Below are 13,355 nucleotides of genomic sequence, written 5' to 3'. Positions count from 1 at the left end.
GACTATATAGCATTGTTCACTGCCACTCTGTGTACACGGCTCAGCCAGACTATATAGCATTGCGTACTCTGCCAGTCAGTGTGTATATTGCTGGGATCAGTAATACTCCACTCACCGTCAACCACTATATGAGCTCACCATGAGTTCCTCAGAGACCTCCGCTGTGAGCAGCACTCCCAACAACAGCAACAGCCAACGCCCCACGCAAGCTATAACATCCACCCCAGCAGCCAGTGGTCAGCAGCAGCCCTCCCCGGAGGAGAACGTTGTGTCCATCGGTCCGGCGCCAGAGCGATTAATGAGGGCTGCCATTGAGGAGATGATGGGGCCTGATGTGGAGGAGGAGGTCGGGCTCAGGCCAGCATCCCAAGTTAATGTTGAGGACGATGAGGGTTCTGTGACTGTGTCTGGGGATGTTGGGGTGGCAGAGGAGGTCGGGCTCAGGCCAGCATCCCAAGTTAATGTTGAGGACGATGAGGGGTCTGTGACTGTGTCTGGGGATTTTGGGGTGGCAGAGGTGGTGGGTGGGTCAGACTCAGGAGAAGAGTTGTATGATGAGGATGATGATCGGGACCATCTGTATGTGCCTCAGAGTCCGACCCCGGAAAACATGTTGTATCGTGTGTTTAGGTACTAAAATCTGCGTTCCCAGTAGTGTTGGGCGAACAGTGTTCGCCACTGTTCGGGTGCTGCAGAACATCACCCCGTTCGGGGTGACTATATAGCAGACTATATAGCATTGTGTTTACTGCCACTCTGTGTACACGGCTCAGCCACACTATATAGCATTGTGTTTACTGCCACTCTTTGTCTGCTGGGAACAGTAGTACACCGCTCACCCGCCACTGTATAGCATTGTGCTCTGTGTCGCTGCTGGCAATAGTGGTACACCGCTCACCCACCACTGTATAGCATTTCTGTACTGCCACTGTACTGCTGCCAGTCAGCGTGTACTGTAAGGATAAGTGAAATGAGGAAGAAATCCGGTGAAAGAGGGAGGGGCAAGGGAAGAGGTGTTTCCCCTGACGGTTGTGCTGGGGAGCTGTACTCCACGGCGGCGGCCCCCCACAATGACATATGACGAGTTTGAGGAGATGGAAGAGGAGGGTATGGACAATGTGGACATAGACCCAGATTTTGTTTGTGAACGAGAACATCGCCGTCGTAGCAGCAGCACAGATGAGTCTGTTGAAGAACCCACTGCTGCACGAGTTCGCCTTGTGCCACAAGGTAGGCGGCGCGCAATTTCAGGCACCACAAGCGTGGAAGTTCAAGTGAGAGGCAAAAGAGGCGCAAACAGAAATCGCCAGCAAGGCAGGTGCTCCAAAGTCTGGCCTTTCTTTGAAGACTGCACTGAGGATGTTACCATGGCGATTTGCAAGGTGTGCAAGACCCGCCTGAGCAGGGGGAAAAGTATTAACAACCTCTCCACCACCAGCATGAGCCGCCACATGCTATCCAAACATCCCACTCTGTGGGCAAACGCGGCAGGACAGGGTACCACCAGCAACACTGCCTCCCTTGGGTTCACCAGACTCACCACCAGACCCGCCTCAGCAGCAGCAGTAGCCCAGCCATTGCGTGGTTCAAAACATTCCAAAAAATCAGATGACGCTGACACTGTCACTTTCCGGAGTAGTGCTCTTGAGGTCTCCCAGTGTTCATCAAACACAACAACCAACAGCCCTTCGTTGTGCAGCCCTACGGTTCAGTTGTCTGTCTCGGAGATGTTTGAGCGCAAGAGGAAATTGCCAGCAAATGACCCCCAGGCCGTGGCAGTAAGAGCCAGCATAGCCAAGCTTCTGGCCTGCGAAATGCTGCCAGATCGAGTGGTGGAGACAAACAGCTTCAAGGGCATGATGTCAGTGGCCATCCCACGTTACGTGGTTCCCAGCCGCTACCACTTTGCGCGCTCTGCAGTGCCTGAGTTGCATGAGCACGTGGTCAGCAAAATAACCCGAAGCTTGAAGAATGCCGTTGCCTGCAAGGTTCACCTCACCACTGACACCTGGACGAGTGCGTTCGGCCAGGGTCGATACATCTCCCTTACCGCGCACTGGGTGAACCTTGTGGAGCTTGGCAGCGAATCCTCACCTGCTACGGCGCGGGTGTTGCCCAGTGCCCACGCCGCAAACACCTGCACCGCCGTCCCTCCCACTGGATAACAGCAGCACCTACCTCTCTGACTCCTTCTCCTCCAACGCATCTCAAAGCTGTACCTCATCCGGAAACGCTAACCCAGCACCAGCAGCAGTAGGATCGTGGAAGCAGTGCAGCACAGCTGTTGGCATGCGTCAGCAAGCGTTGCTGAAGCTGATCTGCCTTGGGGATAAGCAGCACACAGGGGAGGAAATTTGGAGGGGAATAAAGGAACAGATGGATTTGTGGCTGGCACCGCTGGACCTGAAACCGGCCATGGTTGTGTGTGATAATGGGAGTAATCTCATTCGCGCTTTAAGGTTGGCTAAGCTGACACATGATGAAGAAGAGGAGGAGGAACAGCTGGAGTTGGAGCAGGAATTTCCTGCCACCACTGACGAGGGCCAGAGCGGTGCACGTTGGACTTCCACAATTCAGCGCGAATGGTCAGCAGAAGCAGACCAGGAAGAAGGTGACGACTATGATGCATCACAACAACTATCAGAACGCTCACAAGAGGATGATGAGGATTCTGGTAGGACTCTGGCACACATGGCTCAATTCATGCTAAACTGCATTGAACGCGACCCACGCATTGTGCGCATTCGGGACAACACCAATTACTGGGTTTATATACCCTTCTGGATCCACGGTACAAACACAATGTTCCAAAACTGCTTGAAGAGTCAGACAGGTCAAAATGGAAGAATACCAGCAGGCCCTTGTGGAGACTTTAGAGAGGAGATTGACATCCTCCCCCTCCTCTAGCCAGTTGTACGCCGACAGACTGACTTCCGCAAACCCAGGACGACCAGGAGGGCAGCAAACAACACAAGCCGCAGCTAGTGCCCAAAAGGGAATGGTATCGGCAGTGTCCTTGGAGTGGGAAAATTTTCTGACACCCATGCAGCAGCAGCCCACAGAACAGCAAGCGTGCAGATCCACCTCCAACACCGATCGCCTGGAGAAGATGGTCAAGGACTACATGTCAGATGGCGTAGCTGTGTCTAACAATCCATCTGCACCCTTCAACTATTGGGTATCGAAGCTAGACACCTGGCACGAACTGGCAATGTACGCAATAGAGGTGCTGGCTTGCCCGGCAGCCAGCGTTATGTCGGAACGCTGTTTCAGTGCTGCCGGAGGCATCGTCACAGATCGGCGTATCCGCCTCTCCACAGAAAATGCAGACCGTCTGACTCAAATTAAAATGAATCAATCCTGGATTGGAAACGACTACGCAACACTCCAGGACCCCAACCAAGTAACATGACCAATGAACATCTGGGATGGTTTAGCGTTTCCGGTCCCTGTTTATTGAACCTCTCATCTGTATTACATTTATGACTGCATGGCGGCAAAAAGCATTGCTGCTATATCCGCACGCTTTTTGTCCTCATGCAAGGCCTGGGTTGTTGTGTCTCAAAAAGCATGGCCTTCTCCTCCTGCGCCTGCTCCTGTTCCATCACGTGTGCTGCTGCTGCTGGGTTAGCGTTCCGGTCCCTGTTTATGGAACCTCTCATCTGTATTACATTTATGACTGCATGGCGGCAAAAAGCATTGCTATATCCGCACGCTTTTTGTCCTCATGCAAGGCCTGGGTTGCGTCTCAAAAAGCGTGGCCTTCTCCTCCTGCGCCTCCTCCTGTTCCATTATGTGTGCTGCTGCTGGGTTAGCGTTTCCAGTCTCTGTTTATTGAACCTCTCATCTGTATTACATTTATGACTGCATGGCGGCAAAAAGCATTGCTATATCCGCACGCTTTTTGTCCTCATGCAAGGCCTGGGTTGCGTCTCAAAAAGCGTGGCCTTCTCCTCCTGCGCCTCCTCCTGTTCCATCACGTGTGCTCTGTGCTGCTGCTGCTGCTGGGTTAGCGTTACCGGTCCCTGTTTATTGAACCTCTCATCTGTATTACATTTATGACTGCATGGCGGCAAAAAGCATTGCTATATCCGCACGCTTCTTGTCCTCATGCAAGGCCTGGGTTGTTGTGTCTCAAAGCGTAGCCTTCTCCTCCTGCGCCTCCTCCTGTTCCATCACGTGTGCTCTGTGCTGCTGCTGCTGCTGGGTTAGCGTTACCGGTCCCTGTTTATTGAACCTCTCATCTGTATTACATTTATGACTGCATGGCGGTAAAAAGCATGCTATCCGCACGCTTCTTGTCCTCATGCAAGGCCTGGGTTGTTGTGTCTCAAAGCGTGGCCTTCTCCTCCTGCGCCTCCTCCTGTTCCGTCACGTGTGCTCTGTGCTGCTGCTGCTGCTGGGTTAGCGTTACCGGTCCCTGTTTATGGAACCTCTTCTCTTTATTACATTTATGACTGCATGGCGGCAAAAAGCATTGCTGCTATATCCGCACGCTTCTTGTCCTCATGCAAGGCCTGGGTTGTTGTGTCTCAAAAAGCGTGGCCTTCTCCTCCTGCGCCTCCTCCTGTTCCATCACGTGTGCTGCTGCTGCTGCTGGGTTAGCGTTACCGGTCCCTGTTTATTGAACCTCTTATCTTTATTACATTTATGACTGCATGGCGGTAAAAAGCATGCTATCCGCACGCTTCTTGTCCTCATGCAAGGCCTGGGTTGTTGTGTCTCAAAAAGCGTGGCCTTCTCCTCCTGCGCCTCCTCCTGTTCCATCACGTGTGCTGCTGCTGCTGCTGGGTTAGCGTTACCGGTCCCTGTTTATGGAACCTCTTCTCTTTATTACATTTATGACTGCCTGGCGGTAAAAACCATGTTACCTGTGCAAAGAAACATGACATTTTCAGCATTTAAAAGACAATTTTTCCTTTGAAACTTTACAATCAATTTTCTCAAAAACTATAAGCTCTTTTTGCTAAATTTTTTTTTCCTCTTGTACCCACTCCCAAGGTGCACATACCCTGTAAATTTGGGGTATGTAGCATGTAAGGAGGCTTTACAAAGCACAAAAGTTCGGGTCCCCATTGACTTCCATTATGTTCGGAGTTCGGGTCGAACACCCGAACATCGCGGCCATGTTCGGCCTGTTCGGCCCGAACCCGAACATCTAGATGTTCGCCCAACACTAGTCAGCGCCCGCATCCTCAGGCAATAGAAAAAGGAGTTACAGCATCTAGCAAAACAAACAACACTCGGTGCCTCTGTGTTGTTTTGTTTTATCTGGAGTTCGTTAATAAATAGACTGAATGTACAGTCGTGTTGTGTCTGCTTGGAGGAGGTAAGTCCACCAATGCCTCCTCTAATTACCAAATTTTTGGCTTTTGAGCTCCTTTAAAACCCCTTTTATCCTGATAAAATCTCTGACTGAGCATTCAGTCTGGCTTTGCCCTGGAATGATTATAGCTGAGTCAGTCTTCTGTGATGTCTTTTCAAGCCCAATCCCGCCCCCTCCTGGCTCTGATTTCCTGCTTTGAGGATACATAGCAGGAAATCAGAGCCACAAGGGGGGCAGACTTGGGCTTGAAAAGACATCACAGAAGACTGGCTCAGCTATAATCATTCCAGGGCAAAGCCAGACTGAATACTCAGTCAGAGATTTTATCAGAGCTGGTAACAAGAAGACTGAGCAGTGAAGGGTGAAACAAAGAGCAGAGTAGGTGTTTACTGTCATGTTCCCATTGATATATATGGTAAAATACATGAGGGTGCTTCATCTCTGGCTCTCTTTAAGATTGTTGTACAATCCTGGGCTTTCCTGTATTCTCCTGGGGTTCCTTCTCTAATCCTTTTGGTGCTCCCTCTAATTTACTTTCGGGGTTTCCTCTATATTCCTTTTGGGGATCTCTATACACCACATATGTGTTTCCTCTACACTCCTTCTGGAGTTCCTGGTTCACAACTTCTGGGAGTTCCTGGTTCACAACTTCCTGGTTCACAACTTCTTCACTTACCTGGCAGGAGTCCTTCCCTCCTTCCTTGTAGCCAGAACAGATCATATCACTTTCGACAAATATGGTGCTGGAAGTTTGTAACAATGCATTATGATACATTCTATCACATGTCTTGTGGTCAATAAGTGGAGTCATGACCTTCTGGAGAGTCCCGTTTACAGGAAGCCGTCCTAGTGGGGAACAGGGATAATTAATATACATTCAGTGTCATAAGCATACAATATATGTGTTAAAGTGTACCGAAGACAAACATAATAATAATCTATATACCGTATATACTCGCATACAAGCCGAATTTTTGACCCCCAAAAAGGGGGCCAAAAGTTGGGGGGTCGGCTTGTATGCGAGTCATGTTGGTCCGCGGGTCCCCCCCCTCCGCTGGTCCGCGGGTCCCCCACTCCCCCCATGGCCGCCGCCGCTGCTATTGCCTGCCTGCATCTTCTATTTCCCTCTCCGTGCTTGTAAACATTCACAGCAGCGCACCCGGCGCTGCTACTGTGACGAGGCAGGAGGCAGGAAAGAGCGCGGCTTCCTGTTACTATGGGAACCGCTCTTTCCTGGCTCGCCGCTCGTCACAGTAGCAGCGCCGGGCGCGCTGCTGTGAATGTTTACACGCACGGAGAAGGAAATAGAAGATGTGGCCAGGTAATATCAGCGGCGGCGGCGGCGGCCATGGGGGGAGCGGGGGACTGTACTGGCTAAACTGGGGCACTTTATTAGCTATACTAAGCACTATACTAGCTAAACTGGGGCACTATACTAGCTATACTGAGCACTATACTAGCTAAACTGGGGCACTATACTAGCTAAACTGGGGCACTATACTAGCTATACTGAGCACTATACTAGCTATACTGGGGCACTTTACTAGCTATACTGAGCACTATACTAGCTATACTGAGCACTATACTAGCTATACTGAGCACTATACTAGCTAAACTGGGGCACTATACTAGCTATACTGAGCACTATACTAGCTATACTGGGGCACTTTACTAGCTATACTGAGCACTATACTAGCTAAACTGGGGCACTATACTAGCTATACTGGGCACAATACTAGCTATACTGAGCACTATACTAGCCATACTGAGCACTATACTAGCTATAATGAGCACTATACTAGCTAAACTGGGACACTTTACTAGCTATACTGAGCACTATACTAGCTATACTGAGCACTATACTAGCTAAACTGGGGCACTATACTAGCTATGCTGAGCACTATACTAACTAAACTGGGGCACTTTACTAGCTATACTGAGCACTATACTAGCTATACTGAGCACTATACTAGCTATACTGGGCACTATACTAGCTATACTGGGGCACTACCTACCCATACTGGGCACTTTACTAGCTATACTGGGACACACTCGGGGAATAAGGCGGCCAGCATTTCCTACCCCCGGCTTATATGGGGGTCAATCATTTTTCCCTGTTTTTTTTTAGGGAAAAGTTGGGGGGTCGGCTTATATGCGGGTCGGCTTATATGAGAGTATATACGATATATAAGAACTGATGTATGTGTGTATGTATGTATGTATGTGTGTGTGTGTGTGTATGTGCTGCGATCACTCGAAAACGGCTTGACCGATTTGAATGAAACTTGGTATACAGATCCCTTACTACCTGGGATGATATGTTCTGGGGGTCTTGCGGCCCCCCTGCACATGTGGGCGGAGCTACATGGCAGGGTTCCCAAACTTGACACAATTGGCCACTGGGTGACTGGGATTAATATTCAGAAATGTAGGTGGAGCCTACAACAGCCACTCAAAATTCACCAATTGATTTTCAAAGGGAATATTTACATTGCTATCACATACCTCCCAACTTTTTGAGATGAGAAAAAGGGACACTTAAGCCACGCCCCTGCCACACCCCTGGCCACGCCCTCATCAAGCCTCTAGTCACGCATACCATAAAGATTTCATAAGAAACATATGTTGTTTTATAATTCAAACCACACTGGTCCTTTCTATCCTGGTTCATTTTCCTTCATAGTAACATTTTAAAATTAGTAATATATCAATTTGAAGGTTGGGAATAAAGTTTAGAGTCAATCAAACACATGTTTAGTAGAGAAATATATATATTTACATAGAAAGAGGGACAAATGAGGGGGAAAGAGGGACAGGGCTCCCAAAAAGGGACTGTCCCTCCGAAAAAGGGACAGTTGGGATCTATGCTATCATTTTTACACTGTTAATGGCTGAGGCCTCAAACCTGATAGTCAGTCATTGGGTGACTGAGGTCCAAATTCACTAAAGGGGGTGGAGCCACAAACAGCCAATCAGCTTTGTTAGATTGATTTCAGCCATTCTGTTGTTGGCAGGGTTCTTAAACTTGACACAGTTAGTCACTGGGTGACTGTGACTAATATTCAGGAAAGTGGGTGATTATTATTAGATTATTATTTAGAAAAGTGGGTGAAGCCTACAAAAGTGAATCAAACTTCACCTATTGCTTTTCAAGTGGAATATTTAATCGCTACCCTTCTTGCACTGTTAATGGCAAAAGCCTCAAACCTGGCAAAAGTGGGCGTGACCATGGCATGTCCAGCCCCAGTATAAGCAGCCAGGTATAGGTGGTGGCCCAGTATAGCCAGCCTTTAGACAGATAAAGGTGGTGCCCCAGTATAGAAAGACCGCTGTAGCGGGCTCACTCATCTGCTCCCCATGTTCAAGTGCTGATGTCACTCTTCTCTCAGTGCTGGAACGCGGTGTGCTGGTTAGTGAGCCACAGGCCCACAGCCAGCACATGCGTTACTTCCAGCAGGGGGGGGGGGGGGGGGGGGGGGGGAAGCAGGGCCCCCAGTAGCCCTGGGCCCCTCATTGCAGTGTCAGTTGTCCCCTCCCCTGATGGCTTCCCTGAGTCCTAGGGCCTTTCACTTTTTCACCTGAGTTTTCACCTAGGTGATATTTTCACAACTTGTAATAAAATGCCTTTTAAACCACCAACAAGCAAGAAAATACACAAAATAATGTGGATAGCCCCTTAAGGCTTTGTTCACATTATAAATTGCCAGCGCTATCGCAAGCGCTGAGCGATTTATAGAGTGCTTTTCAATTTGCTTGTCCCTGCTCTTAGAAAAGTGCTTGTCTAAGCGCTTTTGCTGAGTGATTAAGATTTTCACTTCCTGATGTCAATCAGGAAGCGATCTCTTTGACCCGGAAATGAATAAATACAAAGTGTTTATTCATAAAAGCACTCAGGAAATCGCTATACAAAGCACTTTTTTCAAGCACTTTGCGGTTTCCCTATACCTTCCATTGAGCCAAAGCGCTCAGAAAATAGTACATGTAGCACGTTTGCGGTTTCATAGAAATTGAAACGCTCACATGTGAACACTCTCATAGGAAAACATTGCACAATCACTTTTAGGGTGATTTCTAAAATCGTCAGCGCTTAAAAAAAAACCTGCCAAACGCTCATAGTGTGAACAAGCCCTTAGGACCCATTCACACTAAGGCTTCTTGAACACAATGACGTTACAGGCGCACGCTAGTGCAGCCTGTAAGGCTCCCCCAACGCACAGCAATGTAACACAAGTGGGCTGTTCACACTGCCCACGTTGCGTTACATTGTAACGCAGCAAAGTGCTGCATGCTGTGCGTTCTACTTAGCCGCGTTAGACTGTTTGCACATGCTCAGTCATGTTGGCGAGGAGGGGAGAGCGGCCGGGCACATGGCTAATTAATATTCACTGCACTCAGTGACGTGCAGTGTTTACTTCCTGGAGCGGCCGCTCTGTGCGGTGATTTGCCGGGCGGGACCACGTGATGCCGCATGCGTCCAAGAGTACGCATCACGGCATCACGGACGCCAGAGTGAGCTGCACAACGCGGCTCACTCCGACATCCACACCAGAGAGCACCAGGCGTTGCGTTAGGGGCACGTTATGTGCCCTATAACGTCCCCTAAACGCAGCGTCCTGGTGTGTAACTAGCCTAAAAGCACTTTTCTGAGCATTTTGCAATTGATTAGTGTTTTTTAAAATCACTCCCATTCACTTTCATTAAAATCGCGGTAAGAATCGCGTACACAAAAATCGCGATTTTTACAGAGATTTTAATGAAAGTGAATGGGAGCAATTTTAAAAAATGTGAATCAATCACAAAATGCTCAGAAAAGTGCTCCTAGTGTGGATGGGCCCTCACACCTATTTTGGGCACTTTTTCAATTGCAAAGTGCTGAAAAAAAGTATGTTAATGCAGGATGAAAAATTATCTACTAGGAGCAAATTTTCTTTTTCTTCTGCGTTTTCTCCTAGGAGATCATTTTTCCTCTTCAATTTAAATTAACTTCCTAGTACTTTGCAATGTAAAAAGGTACAACAAAGTAGGTAAAAAAGTACTGCCAAAATTCTTTTGAGTATTTGTTTGCTTGCTGGTGGTGTAAAAGCCATTTTGTTTACGGGATCAGTGAATAATGGCGCACAGCACCTATGCAAAAAAATGGTGCCGCATTAAAAAGATACGCTTATCGCTATTTATCGTTAGTACTGCATAATAATGGCGCACAGGGAAAAAAAAGAAAAACGGCACACTAACGTTATTTATCAATAGTGGCACACACTAACGTTATTTATCAATAGTGGCACACACTAATGTTATTTATCAATAGTGCCATTCATTTGCCAAACAGCAGACGTTATTGCCCACAGTAACATTATTTATCAAAAGCGCCTACATAAGCCAAACTGCAGACGTTATTTAACTGCAAAACTGTGAATGGATTTAATGTAACACTGTCAAGGTTAGGGTTAGGCATCACTGGGGGGGTCTTAGGGTTAGGCACCATCAGGGGGGTCTTAGGGTTAGGCACCGCCAGGGGGGTCTTAGGGTTAGGCACCACCAGGGGGGTGGTTAGGGTTAGGCACCTCCAGGGGGGTGGTTAGGCACCACCAGGGGGGTGGTTAGGGTTAGGCACCACCAGGGGAGGTTTAGGGGTTAGGGATAGGTACAGAGAGGGTTCTGTATGTTAACGGTAAATAACCATAAGGCTTTAACGTTAAATAGCGATAAGCGGCAAACGGATTAGCGGCAACACCGTGCACCATTATTCGCAGGCACCATTTTACAAGTTGTGAAAATATCATCTAGGAAAAAACTCAGGTGAAAAAGTTTATTTATGGGCCCTAGTCTTTAAAATGTGATAATAGCACGTATGGGGGATTTGCCAGTTGCCACTGACATCAATGCAATTTGTAAAATTGTTTTTGGAAAAATTTGCGGAACCACTCAAAGTTCGATGGAATTCTCACAAGACTGCCAGAGCCATTTTTGCTCACCTACACACAACACAAGCTTCAATTAAGCCGGATGGTCATGCACAGAAGGGATAAAGTAAGAAGCATATGGGGACTGGCTGGCCTTTGCCTGTATTCTCATGCTCGTAGCAGGCAGTTGGACCGGTCTTTTATCTTCCCCCTGTACTATGTAGACGAAGAGAAGTTGTCCAATCAAGATTGTTTGGTTAGAGGACAGCTTAAAGGGAACCTAAACTGAGAGGGATATGGATGTTTCCTTTTAAACAATACCAGTTGCCTGACTCCTGCTGATCAATTTGGCTGTAATAGTGGCTGAATCACAGACCTGAAACAAGCAGACAGCTAATCCAGTCTAAAGTCAGAGCACCTTATCTGCATGCTTGTTCAGGGGCTGTGGCTAAAAGTATTAGAGACACAGGATCAGCAGGGGAGTCAGGCAACTGGTATTATTTTAAAAGGAAAAACCCATATCCTTCCCAGTTTAGGTTCCCTTTAAGCACTGACAGAATGCCTAGAATAGTGATGGCTAACCTTGGCACTCCAGCCAGATCAGAGGCGCTTCTAAAGACAGACAGTCCAGCAAACTGCCTAGGGTGCTCAGCAGTCTGGGAAGCACATTCCAGGAAAAAAAAAAGTTTATTTTACTGAAAATTAAGGGTTCGGAGAAAAACTTTCTATTCTGTGTATTTCCTCACCAGACCAGATCACCTGAATGTGAAGGCTTCCAGACTGATAAGGTGCTGTGTGAATAGCAGGACAACTAGCTAAATTAAAAGCTTTAGTCACTGATTGAGCACACAAAAGGTTAAATTCTGGCTGCAGCTCAGGGAGGGGGAAGCACAGCGGGAGACCAGGTCATCAGGATGTGAATAGAGTGACTTGCTGTATAAGGTGCTGCTCAGGCTGCCTATTCCTCGACCAAATCATCGACTGCAATGCACACTGGGGAACTACAGGTACCAGCATGTCCTACTGTAATTATGTATGTGTCATGTATGGAATTATAGTTCCTCTTCACAAAGAAATGCTGGTAATTGTAGATCTGCCAATGGTTTATAAGGTTCTTACAAAGGTACAATCATGGATAATTGTTCATATACAAGTGATAATTAAGTTTTTTTTAATAGCACTGACATCTCCTGCAGCACTTTACAGAGTACATAGCCATGTCACTGACTGTCCTCAGAGGAGCTCACAATCTAATCCTACCGTAGTCATAGTCTAATGTCCTGCCATATTATTATTATGTATTTATATAGCACTGACATCATCTGCAGACATTACAGAGTACATAGTCATGTCACTGACTGTCCTCAGAGGAGTTCACAGTCTAATCCTACCATAGTCATACTCTAATGTCTTACTATATTATTATGTATTTATATAGCACTGACATCTTCTGCAGCACTTTACATAGTACATAGTTATGTAACTGACTGTCCTCAGAGGAGCTCACAATCTAATCCTATCATGGTCTAATGTCCTACCATATTATTATTCTGTATTTATATAGCAGTGACATTTTCTGCTGCACTTTACAGAGTACATAGTCATGTCACTGACTGTCCCCAGAGGAGCTGACAATCTAAACCCAACCACAGTCATAGTCTTATGTCCTCCCATATTATTATTATTATTATTATTATTATTATGTATTTATATAGCATTGACATCTTCTGCAGCACATTACAGAGTACATAGTCATGTCACTGACTATCCTCAGAGGAGCTCACAATCTAAGCCTACCATAGTTAAAGTCTAATATTTTTTAATATAGGATTGTTTTGGGGGAAACCAGTTGACTTGTTAGTGTGTTTTAGGGATGTTGGGGAATATGAAGTGCCTAAATGAATTCCTGGGGAAGATAGTAACTCCATGCAGATTTTGCCCTAACCAATATTCAAACCTAGGACTCAGCACTATAATACAATAGTGCTATCCAGTATGTCTCTATTCTGCTCATATCTATCTGTTCATGCATGTCATCAATTCTGACCTTCTACCACCCTTCCTCCCTCCATTCTACTTCTCTTACATTACCAACACACTGTGCTTATTTCAAGAATAAGCTATGAATC

General features: G+C 47.1%; 1 protein-coding gene across 1 annotated transcript in view; it reads right to left on the bottom strand.

The window, feature by feature from the left end:
• LOC137525510 (serine protease 27-like) overlaps positions 1-13,355 on the bottom strand; it is a 48,054-nt gene that overhangs the window by 2,963 nt on the left and 31,736 nt on the right. Inside the window, exon 3 of the mRNA XM_068246635.1 lies at positions 6,003-6,172. Within this exon, the coding sequence (XP_068102736.1) occupies positions 6,003-6,172 (170 nt within the window). The remainder of the gene's footprint in view (positions 1-6,002; positions 6,173-13,355) is intronic.

Source organism: Hyperolius riggenbachi, chromosome 7 (assembly GCF_040937935.1).
Source record: "Hyperolius riggenbachi isolate aHypRig1 chromosome 7, aHypRig1.pri, whole genome shotgun sequence".
In the NCBI taxonomy this organism is placed as follows: domain Eukaryota; kingdom Metazoa; phylum Chordata; class Amphibia; order Anura; family Hyperoliidae; genus Hyperolius; species Hyperolius riggenbachi.
This window is presented reverse-complemented; position numbering and strand designations above follow the sequence as displayed.